Consider the following 20,581-nt stretch of genomic DNA (forward strand, 5'->3'; position numbering starts at 1 on the left):
ATTGGCAAAAATGTTTGTAAGAATCTTCGAAAGAATTCAATTATTTTCGTAAAAAATAAAATTCTTCAAAAGAAATTTAATTATTTAAGAAATTTTAATAAAATTCTTCCCAAGAATTCAATTCTTTTCAAAAATAAACATTTTCACAGGAATTCAATTATTTAAAAAATAATTTTTTTAAATTCTTTGTCAGCTTTCAATTATTTGCAATTTTTTAATGAAATTTCTCTATAGAATTTAATTATTTTCAAAAGTTTTTAAAAATTCTGAGAAATTCAATTATTTAAAAAAATTTGAATAAAATTCTTCATAAGAAATTAATTATTTTCATGAATAATAATATTTTTCTCCGAAATTCAATTATTTTTACAAATAAGATTCTTTACGGGAATTGAATTCTTTAAAATAAATTTTTAATAAAATTCGTTTCGAGAATTCAATTATTTTCATAAATAACAAAACTTATCGCAGAATTTCAATTATTTTAAAATAAATTAAATTTTAATTCAATTTTAAGAAATATTCAATTATTGAATAAATTATTTATTTTTGTATGTAAATAATTGAATTCTCGAAAAATTTTCTAATAAAAATTTATTAAAAAATGAATTTCAGGTAAAATTTTAGATAATAATTGAATATTAGAAGAGTTATTGTGTGAATTTTTAGGAATAATTGAATTTTTTTAAAGGGTTCAAATTAAAATCTTTGAAAATTTGAATTTATAGTTAAAATATTCTTATGATATAAAAAAATGATTTTATCACTCTGTCATCTTAAATTTATTATAAAACATGAGGAAATCGATCACTCCAAGTCGAAGACTCGGAGTTGTCGATTTCTTCATGTTTTATAATAATATTCTCATAAGTTATTGAATTTGAGAATCTTAATTCCTATAAAAAAATAATAATGATTAAATATCTGTCAAAATATAAATAAATACACCCAGAGAAAACTTTTTTTTTATACTTAAAAATTTTTATCTTTTTTCTGGGTGTAAAATTAAATTAAAAGAAAATAGACTGAAATATCACGTTTTGATAATTTACGTTTATTAACATATTTATCAAATTTATTAATATATGCAATTAGTGTATATTTAAATATCAGGGTTAGAAAATAGAAAGTTTTTCCTTTGATTTTAAACTTTTACCATTTCATCGAGTTCGGTTTCGTTAAATTGCCGAGTGCTTTGAAACATTAATGTGCCGATCGGTTTCGCAGAACGTGATCAGCTAAAGTTACTATATAACTTGTAGTATATATAGGAACGTGTAAAATCCCTTCTCTCGTTTACCTCTCTCTTTTTATCTCTCAGAAGAAATAAGAGAATAACTAGGATAGGTCACTGGTCGTCCTGTACTCGGGTTCAACGAGACACGATGTATACTTATATACATTTAATACTCGTTTTCTTCCTTCCAACTAAATGCTACGATTTATTTTACAAAACTCGTAATTTAACATATTTTATTTATAAAAAGTCAATAATGTCAGTGAGATGGAATAATTTTCGTAGAGAAAAAAATTGAATATTAAATCAAATTCTCCAACAAAAAATGTACTTTCTCAAAAATTCTGTTGGGAAAATGTAATTTTTGTTGGAAAATATAAGAAAAAGTAAGTTTTTATTTTTTATTTTGAATTTCTTTTATTAATATTCATGAGTTGGGAAATTTTATTTAGGAAATTATTTTTTTGGTGGTGTAATATATTCGGTAGTGCAATAAAATATATACGGAGGTGAAGGCGAAGGACCTTAGGTTGGGGTCACTGTGCTACTTCCTTATGACGAGGAATTTTTAGTATGCGTACAGTACATATACCGAGAGTAGAATGAACTTTTCGAAAAAAATTATCTCCTAAATTTAAATTTGAACTGAATTTAAATTGTCTTAATTTTTTTTCTTCTTTTTTTCACGAAAATGTAATTTTTCGAGCGATTTTCTTTTCGTGTGAAAGGAGTGTAATTTTTATTAGAAATACATTAGTTTTGGGTTTTTAAAAATAAAATTACTTCGTGCCTTGTTGAAAATACCTATAAATACTTTAGGACTCAATTTGTCTTGTCGAAAATTCTTTTTCTGGGTAAAATTCAAATTTTCTGGATATGAAGACTTTCTCCACTGGACAATAAAATTTTTTTGTCAAAACTACTTTTTTTTTATTGAAAGTTAAAAATTTACTTAAACTGAAATAACTTTTCATTTTTGAAATGTTTTTTCTTGACAATAAAATTCGTCTTAAAGAAACTGTTTTTTGCTGCTTAAAATTAACATTTTTTTCTACTTGAATATTTGTTTGAACAAAACGATTAAAACATTTTTTTTGTCAAAACTACTTTTTCTACTTTTGAAAATAAAATTTGCCTTTTCGAAATTATTTTTTCTACTTAAAGTTAAATTTCTTTTAACCAGACAATAATATTTTTCTAAACAAAGCGACTTTTTCTAGTATTTAAAAATATTTTTTTTTGTCAAAACTACTTTTTCTATTTTTGACAATAAAATTTGTCTTTTCGAAATTATTTTTTCTACTTAAAGTTAAATTTTTTTTCATTGTCAATAATTGAAAATAAAGTAAAAAATAATTGATAAAATCTTTGTCTGAACAAAATGTGTCTCATTCTACTTGAAAAATTTGTTATGTCAAAACTATTTTTTCCCATTTGCTAATAAAATTTGTGTAGGTCGAAAGAACAATTACTTGTTGTTTTTGGAAATAAAATTTGCATTTAAAAACTTTCTTCCACTTAAAATCAAAATGTCTAGAGTTGGTAAGAAAACATTTATCTACTCAAATTATTTTTAATTTTTTAAATTTAAAAATGATTTTTTTTGTTCTAGATTAAAACTAAGCAGAACTGAAAAAAGTGAAAAGCGTGAAATTACATAATTTCCACACTCAAAACAGAAGGCAAATAAAGATTAAGAATGTAAATTGAACGTAGGTGGAAAACTTGACCTGCTTTATTCTTTATATGGGGCAACAGAATTCTCTCGCTCGTAGGTTCACTATGCGGGTCTCTATAATTATGTGGGTCAACGATCGATCTTTTGACAAAACGCGTGATACCTCTTACTTGTAGGAAGTACATTCATAATATACACTTAAATCAGCGGGGCAGGTCTTGACACTTGCAACAGAGAAAAAAATAAGAAAAATTAAAAAGATAATTTATTAGAATAACAAAAGGGAAAAATTGATACTCGCAAGGTCATATTTATGACGAGTCTTCTCACTTTTTATTCGCATGAAAAGTAAGGTGGAAATCAGAAGTTACGAAAAAAATTAAGTATTATTTATATATTTATTTATTTATTACACTGAAAAAAATTTATTTGATTCAAATAACCGATTAATTGACTATTATCAATAAAATATTTGCTTGAATCAAATAATTTTTATTTGAGTCAATTAAACACTCCGAGGAAAAATATATTTGACTCAGAGCAAACTAGACTGTTTATTTGGTACAAATAAATTTTACTTGGGTTTAATAAAATTTTATTTGGTTCAAATAAATTTTATTTGGCTTTAATAAAATTTTATTTGGTTCAAATTTTATTTATGTCGAATACATTTTTTTTTAAACAAATATACAATTTAATTGACTTAAATAAAAATTATTTGATTCAAGAAAATATTTATTTGATAATAGACAAGTAATCGGTTATTTGAGTCAAATAAATTTTTTTCAGTGTAAATTTTTTAAATAAATAAATAAATAAACTTATTTATTTATAAATCTTATTTCCAAAAATCAATTATTTGAATTAAAACAATTTATTTGAATCAGGCCTGATTTGAATAAAAAAAAAATGATTTGATTCATGTAAATGTTTACTTGATAATAGACAATTAGTTCATTTGAATCAAAAATATTTTTCTTTGTCCAACAAATTTATTTATAAAATATAATTATAATAATAAAATAATCAACTTTTAAAGAAAAATATTTTCATACAAAAAAACAATAAAAATTTGTTGTCTAAATTTTTTTTCTGTTTAATATTGTTCACTGAAAATAATTTTTGATTCAAATAAACTATGAGTTGTCTATTAGCAAATAAATATTTTCTTGTACCTAATAATTTTTATTTATTTTTATTTAAATAAATTAAAATCGTCTTAACTGGAATAATTCAAAAATTTGTTAATATACTAAAATTTTTTAGTTCCTAATTTAAAAAAATTTTTTTTTATAAATTTTAGATAAAAATAATTGAAAAGTATTATTTTTATTTGAAGTTTTTTTCTTATAGTAATTATTACATTTATTATTAAATTTTATTGAAAGAGAAAATATTAATTTTGTTATATTTTCTATACGTATTGAATATTTTTTATTTATTACTTAAATAATTTAATGTTTAATATTTATTATCTAATTAATTAATTAATTTACTTAGTTGTTTTCGCAACTTCCTGAATCCACCTACTCTATATCAAATTACTGATATGATATAACGTACATTGGTACCAAATGTCACAGAAAATTAATCTGCCCTTTATATTTATTTTTTATTGTTGATTTACTGTTTCATTTAATTTTTAATTTAAGAATGAAAATTATAATCAATTAATTGTCAATCAATTGAACATGTTTGACACTATGAGTCATTAATACTTTTTTTTGTCAAAAAAAAAGTATATCACATATATTTTGAGTCATCAGAGATTGCACTTGATTTTGATAAGATTACAACAATTACAATAAATTGTCTCTTTTTAGTTGCGCAAATTTTTTTTTTCAAAATAGTGATTTTAATTTAATTATAGAGTCAAAGAGAAAATGATAATAATTTCGTATATAAAAGGAAGTGGAAAAGTTTTATCTTCTCTCAATTTCGTATACATAAGGTTAATGAGAGCATTATTCGAAAACGAGAGAAGATAAATTGTTTTCAGAGCAATGAAACATTTTGTTATTTTGAAAATATTTTTTTTTTTGAATAATTAAAAATAGTATTTAAATATTTATTTTTTATTTATTTGTTTTTTTTATATTATTTAATTACTTATTTATTTATTCAATTTAGACGGCAAAGACCCAGTGAAAAGATAAATTCGACTCAGAGTCAACTAGACATTTTATTTGTTCTAAATAAATTTTATTTGTATTAAATAAAATTTTATTTAAACAAAATGAAATTTATTCTAAACAAATAAAAAATCTCGTTGACTCTGAGACAAATATAGGGTTTATTTAACATAAATAAAATATATTTGGTTTAAATAAAATTTTTCCTTGGGTGAAGCAGAGATTATTAATTTTAATTTTTTATTATTTAAAAATATTATTTAAATATTTGTTTTTATAATAAAAAATTTAAAAAAATGAAAATGAAAGAAAAGAGGAAGAAGATTGATTTAAAAATTAAATTCATGAGTCACTTTAAAAAATGATGATCTAATTACTTTTACTTTCTTCCGCGTGTGTGGAGAGTTTGAATGACTTTCTTGGATTTTTCCGTTCCCAAGAACTCTTACTGAGTAACAGTAAATATAAACTGATGCATAGAGATTATGGTAACAACATCACATGGCTTTAATGCTTTTCCCAGATTTTCAAATCCTGAATTACAATTTATTCTCTCACCCTTTTTTTCTATATCTTTAGAAAGATCTAGTTTGAACATATTCATAAATGCGATTTTCTAAATTTTATACGCTGCTTCAAATTATTCATGCATTTTTTCCCTATTATTCTTGGAGTGTGAAATTTCTATTCAGTTTTTTTTTTTGGTGAATATATTTTTATTTATTTTGCAAAGAAAAATTATTATAGTTACTTTCAAATATAAATGGTCTTACAGAGAATTTTTTACTTATTTTTACTCACAAAGAACTTAAAAATAGTTCATTTTTTTTATTTATATTTTTATTCATTTGATTTAGTTGGGAAAAGTATCAAAGTAGTTTAAGTAACAAATTAGTAATCCTATAATTAATAATTTAATTACATTAAAAAATTGCTAAACAATTAGGAAACTATTAGGAAAAAGAAGGAATTTTAACATTTAAAAAGAATTCTAATGAATTAGTAAATATAATTAGTAAAATTTAGTTAATAAATTATAATCAGTGACGAATTAGCAAATTATTAGCAAAATGGAATTAATAGGAAAATTATTTACTTGTTTATTTTCGCAAATAAAAAATAAATAAATAAATTAGTAAAATATTAGAAAAAAGAAAAAAAATTGTCAAAATCTTGGTATAAAATTAGTAAAATATCTGATAAAAAAATATTTTGAAAAATATAGTTGAAAGAAAATTGTTAGCCAATAAAAAATTGGTAAAAAATTGTAAAATTTATTTAAATTCACTTAATTTTGTACAATTTTTAATTAAATTAAATTAACAACAACAGAAAATTAATTAATTGAATAAATTAACTGTAATTAAAGGAAATAAATTTTAATTTAAGAAAAAAACTAGTGATAACTATTTAACTATGGTGATTGATAATAATTAGTTGATAATTCTTATTAGTTAAAAGTTGTTTACTAATTTACAAATTCGCGGATTTTAAAGGATGGAACAATATTTTTTTAATTCTTGACTTTCACTAATGTTTTGAAGTATAAATTATCATATAAAGTTCACCACTCAGTTTGCACGCTAAATATACAACAGAAGCCTTAGATTGGCGGCAAAGTATAAACTATAAGAGTTTTCATCGGTCGTCTACACTGACTTACATTTGAACTACTTTTATTTTTCAATCACGAAAAAAAATTGACCTATTATTATTATCATCATTATGATTATTTTCAGTTTAGTTCAAAATTATTAAACAATTTTACTAAAATAATGAGCAAATCGAAATTCCATTTTATTTTTTTAATTTAATCATTAAATTTATATTTATAATTAAATTTAATAAATTAAATTATTAAATAATTAATAATATAAATAATTTAATTTAATTTACTAAAATAAATAAACAGCATTTTGAGATAAATATTATATAAATGTTTTTTTTTTGTTAAAAAGATTCTATTTAAAAAGTAAAATCTAAAATTTAAAAAGAACAATATATTTTATCTTAAGATAACATTTTTAGATAAATTATATAATCGTTTTTTTTTGTGAAAAAAAATTCTGGTTAAAAAAATAAAATATAAAATTTAAAAAGGACAATAAATTTTATCTTAAAATCTGCAAAATTCTGAAAAGAATAACTTTTTTTCTCTTTAAAGAAAATTTTCTTTTCTCTATTGTTTACAAGTTATTAGTTTTGAAAAATTAATACTTGGGAAAAAAAGTTTGTTCCGACAATTTTGATGGAAAAAATTAAAAAAAAAAAAAAAAGAATTGAATAACGAGAAGATGAAGAGAATGATTTGTTTCCTGTGTGATTAATTTTCACATATAATAGAACACTGATTCTTTGTTTATTAATTAGTTTTCTGTTTATGTGATATAATAATAACATTTAAACTAGGAAATGAAAATTTTTATATACAATATAATTATGTATGGTAATTAAGAGCTTTTTTTTAAATTTAAAAACTTGTTTTGGCAAAAAAAAATTCTTTTAAAGAATAAAACTTTTCTGGCAAAAAAGAAAATTGTTTCTATATGAAAGTAGAAAAATTTGTCTTGTGAACTTTTTCTTTTTTTAGACGAAATTTGTTTTGTCTTTCCAAAACAATAAATAATAATTATTATATTAATTAATAGAATTAATTAATTAAATAATAATTAATTGTTCAGATCAATAATAATTGATCAGAATTAATTGTTCAGATCAATAAAAAATTTGTTCTCGCAATTAATTAATTATTTATTTATTTATTCACAAAAATAAAGAAAAAAAATTTTTCCTACGTAAAGAGACACAAATAAAATAGAGTATAAATAAAGAACTGCCTATATACAATATAATGAATAATAAATAATAACAAACGTTAAAAAGAAATATATCGTGATTATGTGAAAAGTTGACTTTTTTTCCTTCTTCCTGATAAGAGGAACTATTTATGTTTATATATAATGCGCGTAATAACAAATATTGTTCTTGTTCGAGTTTGAAGGTATAGAAAGCTTGGGAACTGTTGTTCGTCAGGAATGTTGATACTCTGACTGAGAACCGTTCGTGAGGAAAAATTCCTTGGTCCAGTTAGGCTTAGGATAAGAAGCGAAGGAGGACAATAAAAGGATACAATCATCCTTGTAACTTGTTATTATCCCCCCTCTCCTCCCACCAGACAAAAAAAGCAAATTAGTTTAAAAAAAAAAAAAAATTTTAACTCCAACTACATATAATAGAAGTGACACTACAAAATTTTTTACTTAATTTTTATTTCTGCATTTTTACTTACAAAGTTATAAAAATAATAATAATCGGTCTAAAAATCGTAATAAAAATAATTTATTCTTTGTTTCTTATTATTTTTATACTTATGTTATTTATTATTATTTAACAACAAAAATAATAAATAAATTATTAATAGATATAATTTATTCATTATTAATTTATTATTTATTTTATATTATTTGTAAATTATCAATTATCGTCTACTATTATTATTATTATTATTATTATTATTATTATTATTTTTTTTTTATTATTATTTAATCAAATTAATTTTTTTTCCAGTGTATTTATTTACAAGTAAATTAAAATAAAGTAATAATAATAAATAATAAATAGAAATAAAATAATAATAAAATAATATTTTACTTCATTGAAATATTTATTCGTAATATTAAATTGATGAATATATAGTAATTGAGAAAAAAATATTTTTTAACAATAGCAGAATATGTAACAATCAACAAATGAAAGTTAAAAGAAGAGGAACTTATTATGTAAAGCAAAAGACAAGTCTTTCACGACTCAATGAATTTAAGCAATTGTATATTATTATTATGAAATCAAAAATTTCATGTTATTATTAACAACGTGTATTTAGATTCTCTTAACGCAAAGAATGTCAAATTTCTGATTTATAAATACTTTTTTTTATAGAGACCTAATCGAAAAATTATAAAAGTTTAATAAATATAGTAAAAATACACTTGATTATTTGAATCAAATAATTTTCGATCAAATAAATTTAATTTTCAAATAAATAGATTTTTAATCAAATAATTTTAAATCAAATAAATTTTGAATCAAATTTTCGATCAAATAAATTTTGAATCAACAAATTTTTGACCAATTAAATTTTGAATCAAAAAATTTTTAACCAAATAAATTTTAAATCAAACAATTTTTGTTCAAATAAATTTTTGAATCAAATAGTTTTCGATCAAATAAATTTTGAATAAAATAATTTTCAATTACATAAATTTTGAATCAAATAATTTTCGATCAAATACATTTTGAATCAAATAATTTTCTATCAAATAAATTTTGAATAAACAAATTTTGAATCAAATAAATTTTGAATCGACAAATTTTCAATTAAATAAATTTTGAATCAAATAATTTTCGATCAAATAAATTTTGAATCAAATAATTTTCGATCAAATAAATTTTGAATCGACAAATTTTGAATCAAATAAATTTTGAATCAAATAATTTTCGATCAAATAATTTTTATTTTAGTCAATTAAATTGTATTTAAAGAATTTGTGTATTTTGAAATAAATGCGATTAAATTGACTCAAATAAAAATTATTTAATTCCAGTAAATATTTATTTGATGATAAACAATTAATCGGGTATTTGAATAAAAATAATTTTTGTTTCAGTGTAAATAGCGATAAAATAATAATAAAATAAAAAATAATATTTAAATAAATAATAAAAATAATTAAATATAAATAAATAAATAAAAAAATATTAAAATTTTGTAAAGAACTAAAACTAATAATACAATTTCAGTGTGAATAGAAAATTTGTCTCTTTTTTCCTCACAAAAAATAATGACTGTTAAGAATATTCATACATTTTTAACAATAAAATTAAAATTTCCAAGTCTTCTTTGAAAATGAACAAAAGAACAAAGGAAAAAAATGTAATATTATGTATAAATATATCCAGTTAGGAATTTAAGTTTCGGGACACTGTGAAAACTAAGAAGCTGGAACGAAAGAGTCAAGTTTATGAACCAAAGTGTATTACAGTGATTATAATAACGGTACACATTGGAAAATGACTGATTGTATTTCAATCTTTGACTAAACTAGCCGTAACCACAAAAACAAAGTAAATCTTCATTTCTTCTTTTTTCTCATTCAATTAAAATATTATTTCTTTTTTCTCTTTAAAATTTCGCACCATTTACACCATTTTATCGACACAATATTTCCGTGTCTTTTATTTACACTTTGTTTATTTTTAATATTATTTTTTATCATTAATATTATTTATCATTGTTATTTTCAGTTTAGTTCAAAATTAGTAAATAGTTTCACTAAAATAATGAACTTTAAATACTGTTTTTTTCTCATTTATTTAATTTAATTAAATTATTTAAAAATTATGTAAATTATAAATAAATAATATTTTTTTTTCATTAAAAAGTAAATTAGTATCTAATAAAAAAATATGAAAATAAATAACGTAAAAATTATTTAGAAAAAATTCTTTTACTTTTCTAAATTTTTGTTAAAAAGATAAAAAGAATTTAATTAAAAAAAAATTATAAATCTTAAAGAAACAAAAGAGAAAAATTGAAGTTTTCGAGAGGAATTGAAGAGAGAATTGTGTGTAAATTATTCGCTAAATTTTTTGTATCTTAAAAGAGGTGTTTAGTTGCGATTACAAATTGTTTTCCATTGTATTTAATTTAATGCAAGCGCACGCGATGATCATCTGACCGCATAAAATTTATTTCTTAAAGGAAATAATTGTTAAAGAAAATTAACAAGAGTGTTTACATTGTGTGTGGGATAATTTCAAAATTGATTACCTAATTAGGTTATAGGAGCTCGCAGCTAATTAATAAATTAAGAGGATTTAATTTATTTCATGGTTCGATAATCATCAAAAAAATAACGAGAGTTTGTGTGCGACAATAATAATTTAATGGAAATTTCGATCAAAATAAGGCAGAAAAAATTTGAATAAATGGAAAGTAGTGAAATGTGACCTTGATCTTCACTTTCGTTCTTCTTTTGCTTATAAATTTAAATATTATATGCGAGCGAATGTTTCATCATTCAATTATGTAAAAAATAATTAGCAATAATTAATTCCTCAATTTCTTCTCGAGAAATGTTTTTTTTCTTCTCGGGAAATATTTTTTTTCCTTTTATTATATATATTACAGTCGTAAGCAAATTTCTTTTGTTCCCTGTCGTTGAAGATTTCCTTACGATAGCAATAATTGTACAGAATTTATATAATGTGATTGTAAATTTTTTTGCGATATCGAATTTTTTATTTTATTTGCTTTTATTTTTTTATTTCTTCTTTACTTTTTTGTTTTTCTATTTTCTGTTTTTTTATTTTTTCCCTTTTTATTTTGTCTTTAGTTTATTTGAAATATTTTTTTTAATCATTTGCAATTTAATAAAAGGTCATAATAATAATTATAATAATATGATTTTTTATATAAAATAATAATTCTCTTGATTTTTGTTTGCAGGATGCAAAAGTATGGGTACCACATCCAGAGAAGATTTGGGAGGGAGCGATACTTTTGGATAATTATAATTCGGAAAAGAAGACACTTGAATTACGCACAGATGATTCGAAGCAAACAAAGATAATAGAGATAAAGAATGACACGGATCTGCCGCCATTGAGAAATCCTGATATTCTTTTGGGTGAAAATAATCTCACTTCGCTTTCATTTCTTCATGAGCCCGCTGTTCTTTACAATTTACAAATTCGCTTTCAAAGGCATTGCATTTACACGTATTGTGGAATTGTTCTCGTTGCATTTAATCCGTACAATGAATTGCCCATCTATGGTAATGACACAATTTGGGCGTATCGAGGTCAAGCCATGGGCGACCTCGAACCCCATATATTCGCCGTTGCCGAGGAAGCTTACACGAAACTGGAAAGGTAATTTTTGATTTTTTTTTTGTTTTTGTTTTAATTTAATGCAAAATTTTGAATTTGCATAATTTTCATGAAATTTGTTTCTATAAATTCAATTATTTTTAATGCAGTTTAAATTAAATTTCTCGAAAGAATACAATTATTTTTAAAAATATTATTTAAATTCAATTATTTTCAAGAGTTTTAATAAAAATTCAATTATTTTAAAGAATTCTAAAAAAAATCTTTCCAAGAATTAAATTATTTTCAATACAGTTTTAATTACATTTTTTCGAAAGAATTCAATTATTTGAAAAAATATTGATACAATTCTTGAATTGAATTCAATTATATTCAAATTTTTTTATAAATACTTTACAAGAATTCAATGATTTTCAGTGCATCGAAAATTTAATTATTTCTGAAAATAATTGAATTCTTGAATAGAATTTTATTAAAACTTTTTTAAATAAATGAATCCCTGTGAAAAAATTTATTATTTCTGCAAATAATTGAACTTTTGGCCAAATTTTAAAAAATAAGTGAATTTTGGAAAAGAATTTTATTAAAAATGTATTTAAAATAATTGAATTCATGGGAAAAATTTACTATTTATTGATATAATTGAATTCTTACGAAGAATTTAAAAAAAATTTTTAAAAACAATTTAATTTTCCCTGGAATTCAATTAAAATTGTATTGAAAATAAGTGAAATCCTGATAAGAATTTTATTATTTTATAAAAATAATTGAATTTTTTACGAAGATTTTTATTATTTATAAATTGACTTTTTGCAAAGAATTTTATTACGATTATTGAAAATAATAAATTCTTCATAAAATATTCAATTACTTTTAAAATTTTCAGTAAAAATTATTTTTAAAAAACTCCACTGTTTTCAAGAATATTGAAATAAATTCTTAAAAACAATTCAATTATTTTAAAGAATTTTAATAAAAATCTTGCCAAGAATGAAATTATTGAAAAAAGTGTTGAAATGAATTCAATTATTTTCAAATTTTTTTATAAATACTTTACAAGAATTCATTGATTTTCATTAAATTAATTTAAAAATTTTAAACATTTAAAAAGAAAAATTATTTAAAAAGTTAAGAAACAAAAAAGCAAACAGCAACTAACTTCAAACTGCGAACAGATTACCGGAATAAAACGGTTATTAATATACCTATGTAGATTATTTTCACGAATAATGAAATTCTTCGATGAAATTAAATTACTTTCGATATCTATTATTAGAATTAAATTTTTCAAAAGAATTCAATTCAATTATTTAAAAAATTTCAATAAAATTCATTGCAAAAATTCTATTATTTTTGTAAATAATAAAATTTTCACGCTAGACTTGAATTATTTTATTTACAATTTTCATACATTTTTTTTGAAAGAAATCAATTATTTAAAATTTTTCGAAATAAATTACTTAATTATTTTTAAAAATTTGATAAAACTTGTTTAAAAGAATTTATTGTAATTATTATATAATGTACAACAATTCAATTATTTTCTATGCATCTTTTTTTGATAATTCCTCGAAAGAATTTAATTATTTTCATAAATATTAAAACTTGTCGCCAAAATTCAAGTCTTCTAAAGAATTTTTATAAATTATGAAAATAATTCAATTCTTGCGACGAATTTTATTAAAATTCTTGAAAATAATTGAATTGTTTCAAAGAATTTTATTAAAAGATTTGAAAATAATTCAATTCTTTAAAGCAATCTAATAAAAATTGTACTGGAATTAATTCAGTTCTTATATAAAATTTTATAAAAATATTTGAAAATAATTGAACTCCTTAAAGGATTTTCAAAATTTTTTAAATAATTGAATCTATCAAAAGAAACTTTAATAAAATTGTATAGAAAATAATTTAATTCTTCCGAAGAATTTTTTACATTCAATTATTTTCAATTCAATTTTTATTGATAATTTCTCGAAGGAATTTAGTTATTTACACAAATAGTAAAATTCATAACAAAAATTCAATTATTTTAATAAATAATAAAATTCTATGCAGAATTTAAATTACTTTCAATACAATTTCAATTATTTTTGTTCGAAAATTCAATTATTTTTACAAATTTTTATTAAAATCCTTCGAAACAATTCAATTAGTTTAAAAAATTTTTATAAAATTCTTTAAGAAAATTCAATTTTATAAATAATTAATTATTCTATTAATTATTTATTTTTGTACTTAAATAATTGAAATCTCGAATAATTTTCAAATAATAATTGATATAAAAATGAATTTCAGTTAAAATTTTAGAACATAATTAAATATTAGAAACGAATAACGAATTTTTATAAATAAGTTTACAAGGGGTTTTTAGATTGAAATTTTGGAAAATTTTAATTCCTGTAAAATTGTAATATTATTTAAATATTTATTCTAAACAGTGATTGATTTATTATTATCCTAAAAAATTACTAGAGTTTGGAATAATTTTATTTGAAAATTTGAAAAAAAAATTGAATTTTGGAAGAGTTGCAAAGCTTGTATTGTTTATTTATTCTGAATTAGTTTATTTACTTTAGTTTTTTGTATTTTAATTTGTGTATTTAATGTTTCATAACTAAATCCTGAATTTTAAATTAAATTTTCGTATTTAAGTAAATATTTTGCATTTAGTAGTGGTGGTTTAATTTTTAATTGCACAAAGAATAGCAATCGATGGTTAGAGATGAGAGGAGTTTGAAAAAAAGGCTTCGTAGAACTCAATAACTAGAATTAAGGCAGGGGCTTCTTCCTCCAAACACTTTGTAAAAGTATAAGTTTATTTTTGCATGAGAAGTTCTTCTCTTATTTGGAAATTAATTATTTTTATTTTGTTTACATCTTTCCTTTTTTTCTTGTTTCGTTGCAGAGAAAGTCACGATCAATCAATTATCGTTAGCGGTGAATCGGGAGCTGGTAAAACTGTCTCGGCAAAATATGCGATGCGTTATTTTGCCACTGTTGGTGGTTCATCGACGGAAACACAGGTGGAAAAAAAGGTACTTTCCTCATCGCCAATAATGGAAGCAATTGGCAATGCTAAAACAACGAGGAACGATAATTCATCGAGATTTGGCAAATTCATTGAAATTCAATTTAATAAAAATTATCATATTATTGGCGCCAGTATGAGAACATATTTATTGGAAAAATCGAGAGTTGTTTTTCAAGTAAGGAACAATTTTCTTAATAATTTAATTTCTATTTGATGTGGATAAAAATTAATTGTTTGGATTAATAATTTTAATTTAAGGCGGGAGGAGAGAGGAACTATCACATATTTTACCAAATGTGCTCAGCAATGAAGAAATTACCGCATTTGCATTTAGATTTTCAAGACAAATTTCATTATTTAAATCAGGGAAATGATCCGATTATCGATGGTGTCGATGATTTGGTTTATTTCGAAGAAACTGTGAATGCATTCACGATGATTGGATTCACTTACAAGCAGCAGGATGATATGTTTCGAATTTTAGCTGCCATACTTCATTTAGGAAATATTCGTTTTACAAATTCCGATTCTCAGGGAGGTAATGACTCCGAAGGAAGCAATATATCCGTACGTTAATTCCTCTCAAAGCAATTTACGAATCGTTAATTAAATTCAAAAAGAATAATTTTTACACTCTTCTCTATTAACTTCTTCAATATTTAATTTTAATTAAAAGCCCCTTCTTTAATATTCGATTTTTAATTTAATTCTATTACTTTCTTTCATATTTAATTTCAATTTAATTCTATTTCTTTAATATTAAATTCTAATTTAATTCTATTACTTTTTTTAATATTCAATTTCAATTTAATTCTATTACCTTCCTCAATATTTAATTTCAATTTAATTCTCTTACTTTTTTAATATTTAATTTAGATTGATGTTAATTTAATTTAATTTAAGAGAAACTAATTCAGTTTCTGTCTTCTTTTTTTGCAGGCAAAGGATAAGAATCTTCTGATTATCTCCGAATTATTGGGCATCGATGTAAATGCCATGAGAAAATGGTTGTGTCATAGGAAAATTGTGTCAATGAAGGAAGTATTTTTGAAGCCAATGACGGTCGATGAGGCAAATGGTGCACGTGATGCATTAGCGAAACACATTTATGCCGAGCTTTTCAATTGGATTGTTTCGGGAATTAATAATTCATTGCAAGCACAGACAAAAAGTCAATCGTTCATTGGCGTATTAGATATTTATGGTTTCGAAACATTTGAAATAAATTCGTTTGAACAATTTTGCATTAATTATGCGAATGAAAAACTTCAACAGCAATTTAATCAACATGTCTTTAAATTAGAACAAGAGGAATATCTCAAGGAAGAAATTGAATGGACATTCATTGATTTTTATGACAATCAACCCTGTATTGATCTCATTGAAACAAAATTAGGAATTTTGGATTTACTCGATGAAGAGTGTCGTGTACGTTTGTAATATTTTACTTTTTTGCTCTTTATTTAACACTTAAACTATATTTAACACTTAAATAAAATATTTATTTAACTCTTAAATAAAATATTCATTTAACCCTTAAATAAAGTATTTGTTAAGCATTTAAAATTAAATTTAACACTAAAATTTGTTTAACTGTATATAATTTAATTGTCATTTATTTTTATTATTGCTACAGATGCCGAAGGGAACAGATAGTTCGTGGGCGGAGAAACTCTACACAAAATGTGGAAAATCGAAGCATTTCGGAAAGCCGAGATTTGGAACTTCGGCATTTTTGATACATCATTTTGCAGATCGGGTACAATACGAAGCTGTGGGATTTTTGGAAAAAAATCGCGACACGGTCATTGAAGAGCAAATCGATATTTTAAGATCGAGTCAAGTAAGAAATTTTTAATTAGTTTTTTGTGTCAATAGAAAAATTGGATTATTTAATTATATTAATTATATTAAATTATATTTCAATTAAGATTCAATTTTCGATTTTAAATACACAATTTTAAAAAATTAAATTCCTCTTTTTATTTATTTTTCATACATTTGATTGCTTTTTTATATTTGACACAAAATAAATTGAATCAGTATTTAATTTTAGTATTTATTTTATTTCTAGAATAAATTACTGAAAAAACTTTTCTCTGAAGAAGATCCAAAATTGACTGTTCCTAACGCAAGAATTAAAGTTTCTGCACAGAAAACAAGTAGTAGTAGTGCACCAAAACAACATAAAAAGACTGTGAGTATTATTATTATTTTCCATAATTTTGTGATAATAAGTGGATTTTTTTTTAATTTTAAAAAATGATATTTTTGTTCAAAAAATTTTATCTCAATTTTTTTTTAACTTTTTTAATTTGGAATCTAAAATAGTTAAATTCTTGCAAAGAATATTATTAAAATTTTTAAGTAAAATTGAATTGATTCGGAGAATTTTAATAAAAAATTGAAAATAATTAAATTCTTCTAAACAATTTTATCAAAATTTTTAATAACTGAATTCTTTGAAGGGATTTTATTAAAAGTTTTTAAAATAATTGAATACTGTCAAATGAAATTCTATTAAAATTCGATAGAAAATAATGTCATCCTTCCGAAAAATTTTATAATTTATAAAAATAATTTAATTTTTGCATTGAATTTTACTAAAATTTTTGAAAATAATTAAATTGATTCGAAGAATTTTATTAAAAACTTTTGAAAATAATTACATGCTTTCAACGAATTTAATAAAAATTGTACTGAATTTAATTGAATTCTGTTAAAGAATATTATCAAAATTTCCTAGAATAATCGAATTCTTTCAAAGAATTTTATTAAAATTTTCTAAAATAATAATTGAATTGTTTCGGATAATTTTAATGAAATTTAAAAAAATAATTGAATTCTTGACAAGAATTTTATTTAATTTAAAATTTTTGAATTGTCCAAATTTTTATTCAATTGAAACGAATGATGAATGAAATAATGAATATAATTGAATTGTTCGAGGAAAATTATAATTCTTCCGAGAAATTTAGTTAAAATTGTATTGAAAATAATAATTAAATTCAGGTGAAGAATTATAGTATTTATGAAAATAATTCAATTTTTACGAAGAATTTTATTATTAATGAAAATAATTGAATTCTTTCGAAGAAGTTTATTGCAATTTTCGAAAGTAATTGAATATTTTCAAACAATTTCATTAATATTCTCGAAAATAATATAAGTAATAATAAGTAATCAGTTAATAAGTGAATTTTTGAAAAATTTGAATCTGAAATCATTTAAAACTTTAAGTTTATATTTGCTAATAATTTGCTAGTTAAATATACATTATAAAAGAGATATTAATATTAATAATATAAAATAAAAATTTTAAAAGCAAAATAATTAAAATAAATTATAATAATTAATATACAATAAAAATATTTCAGGTGGGATCTCAATTTCGAGATTCGCTGAATATGTTAATGTCGACATTAAATGCGACGACACCTCACTACGTTCGATGTATCAAACCCAATGACACAAAAGAATCCTTCGAGTACAATCCAATTCGTGCGGTGCAACAACTTCGAGCCTGCGGTGTTCTGGAGACAATAAGAATATCAGCGGCTGGTTTTCCCAGTCAACGGACGTACGCCGATTTTTTCCATCGCTTTCGATCTCTCTGTAAATTCAAGGAAATCAAACGCGATGATCTTCGTGAGACGTGTCGTCGTATTCTTGCAACCTACATTAAGGACGAGGACAAATTTAAATTCGGCAAGACAAAAGTATTGTTTCGCGCCGGACAAGTGGCCTATTTGGAGAAACTTCGCGCGGATCGTCAACGTGACGCATGTATAATGATGCAAAAAACCGTTCGCGGTTTTATTTGCCGCAGTCGTTATCGTAGAATTCGCAAATCAATTTTGGGTCTACAGAGACATGCGCGCGGTTATTTGGCGCGACGAAAAGCCCAAAAAATACGCGAGCAAAGAGCTGCGGTGAAAATTCAGGCACGAGTGAGAGGCTGGCTGGTGAGAAAGAGATTTATTAATTTGAGACGAGTTGTTCTTGGTCTTCAGACATATGGACGTGGTGCTATGGCGAGAAGGAGATTCCGTTTGATGAAGGACAATGCGGCGGCGATTGTTATTCAGAGATTTGTCCGCGGTTATCTCGTGAGAAAACGTTGCAGAAGGAAGCTCTATAATATTATTTTAGTTCAGTCTTGTGTGAGGAAGTTCCTCGCCAGGCGAGTTTTCCGCAAATTGAAAGCCGAGGCAAGAAGCGTTGAACATGTCAAATCACTGAACAAGGGTCTGGAAATGAAGATCATTTCCCTTCAGCACAAGATCACCGAATTGGTGAGTTAACACTAAAAAGAAATAATCTATATTAAGAATCGTTGTATTCCGGTAATCTGTTCGAAGTTTAAAGTTAGTTGTTGTTTCTTAACTTTTTTAATAATTTTTCTTTCCAAATATTTTCAATTAAAAAAAAAAAAAATTTAATTCAATTAAAATTAAAAAAATTCTAATTAAATTCTTTTGAAGAATTTCTTTGAATTTTTTTTAAATAACGAAGTTTCGTTAATAATTTTAATTGAAAATTTTGAAAGTAATTTAATTTTATGAACAATTTCTTTCAAGTTTTTAAAATAATTGTGTTTCTTAATAATTGAAATTTAACATCTAATTACTGAATTTTTTAAAAATTTATAGAAAATAATTAAATTCTTCTCAGAATTTTATTACAATTTTCTAAAATAATTTAATTGATTTAAGGAATTTTATTAAAATATAGAAAATAATTAAATTCTTTCAAAGAATAGATAATATTAAAGGTTTTTTTTAAGTTTTTGTAATTAATTACATTCTTTTGAAGAATTTCTTTGTGTTTTTTTAAATAATGTAGTTTTTTTGAATAATTTCAATTGAAAAATTTGAAAATAATTGAATTAAACAAAGAATTTTTTCAAAATAATTTTTGCGATTAATTTTACTTGGAAAGAATTTCTTGACAAGAATTTATTTCAAATTTTTGAAAATAATTGAAAATTTGTAAAGAATTCAATTATTTATGAAAAAAATTGAATTCTTGACAAGAATTTGTTTCAAATTTTTAAAAATAATTGAAATTTTGTAAAGAATTCAATTATTTATGAAAAAAATTGAATTCTTGATAAGAATTTATTTCAAATTTTTGAAAATAATTGAAAATTTGTAAAGAATTCAATTATTTATGAAAAAAATTGAATTCTTGACAAGAATTTGTTTCAAATTTTTGAAAATAATTGAAATTTTGTAAAGAATTCAATTATTTATGAAAAAAATTGAATTCTTGACAAGAATTTATTTCAAATTTTTGAAAATAATTGAAAATTTGTAAAGTATTCAATTATTTATGAAAAAAAATTAAATTCTTGACAAGAATTTGTTTCAACTTTTTGAATATAATTAAAATCCTCAGAAGAATTTTATTATTAATGAAAATAATTGAAATCTTCCAAAGAATTTTATTTTTTATGATGCTAATTGAATTCTTGCAAAGAATGTTATTAAAATTTTTGAAAATAATTTAAATCCACGGAAGAATTTTATTATTTAAGAAAATAATTGAAATCTTTCAAAGAATTTTATTTTTGATGATGATTATTGAATTTTTAGGAAGAATTTTAT

At 22.0% G+C, this 20,581-nt stretch overlaps 1 protein-coding gene across 2 annotated transcripts in view; it reads left to right on the forward strand.

Annotated features, from left to right (window-relative positions):
- LOC122504355 (unconventional myosin-Va) overlaps positions 1 to 20,581 on the forward strand; it is a 36,694-nt gene that overhangs the window by 4,979 nt on the left and 11,134 nt on the right. For both annotated transcript variants that reach the window (XM_043615427.1, XM_043615428.1), the window contains exons 3-9: positions 11,556 to 11,980; positions 14,847 to 15,147; positions 15,231 to 15,539; positions 15,912 to 16,400; positions 16,609 to 16,815; positions 17,047 to 17,169; positions 18,350 to 19,267. In XM_043615427.1, coding sequence (XP_043471362.1) covers positions 11,556 to 11,980; positions 14,847 to 15,147; positions 15,231 to 15,539; positions 15,912 to 16,400; positions 16,609 to 16,815; positions 17,047 to 17,169; positions 18,350 to 19,267 — 2,772 coding nt within the window. The remainder of the gene's footprint in view (positions 1 to 11,555; positions 11,981 to 14,846; positions 15,148 to 15,230; positions 15,540 to 15,911; positions 16,401 to 16,608; positions 16,816 to 17,046; positions 17,170 to 18,349; positions 19,268 to 20,581) is intronic.

The sequence above is a fragment of the Leptopilina heterotoma genome, unplaced genomic scaffold (genome assembly GCF_015476425.1).
Source record: "Leptopilina heterotoma isolate Lh14 unplaced genomic scaffold, ASM1547642v1 Lhet_292, whole genome shotgun sequence".
Classification (NCBI taxonomy): Eukaryota; Metazoa; Arthropoda; class Insecta; order Hymenoptera; family Figitidae; genus Leptopilina; species Leptopilina heterotoma.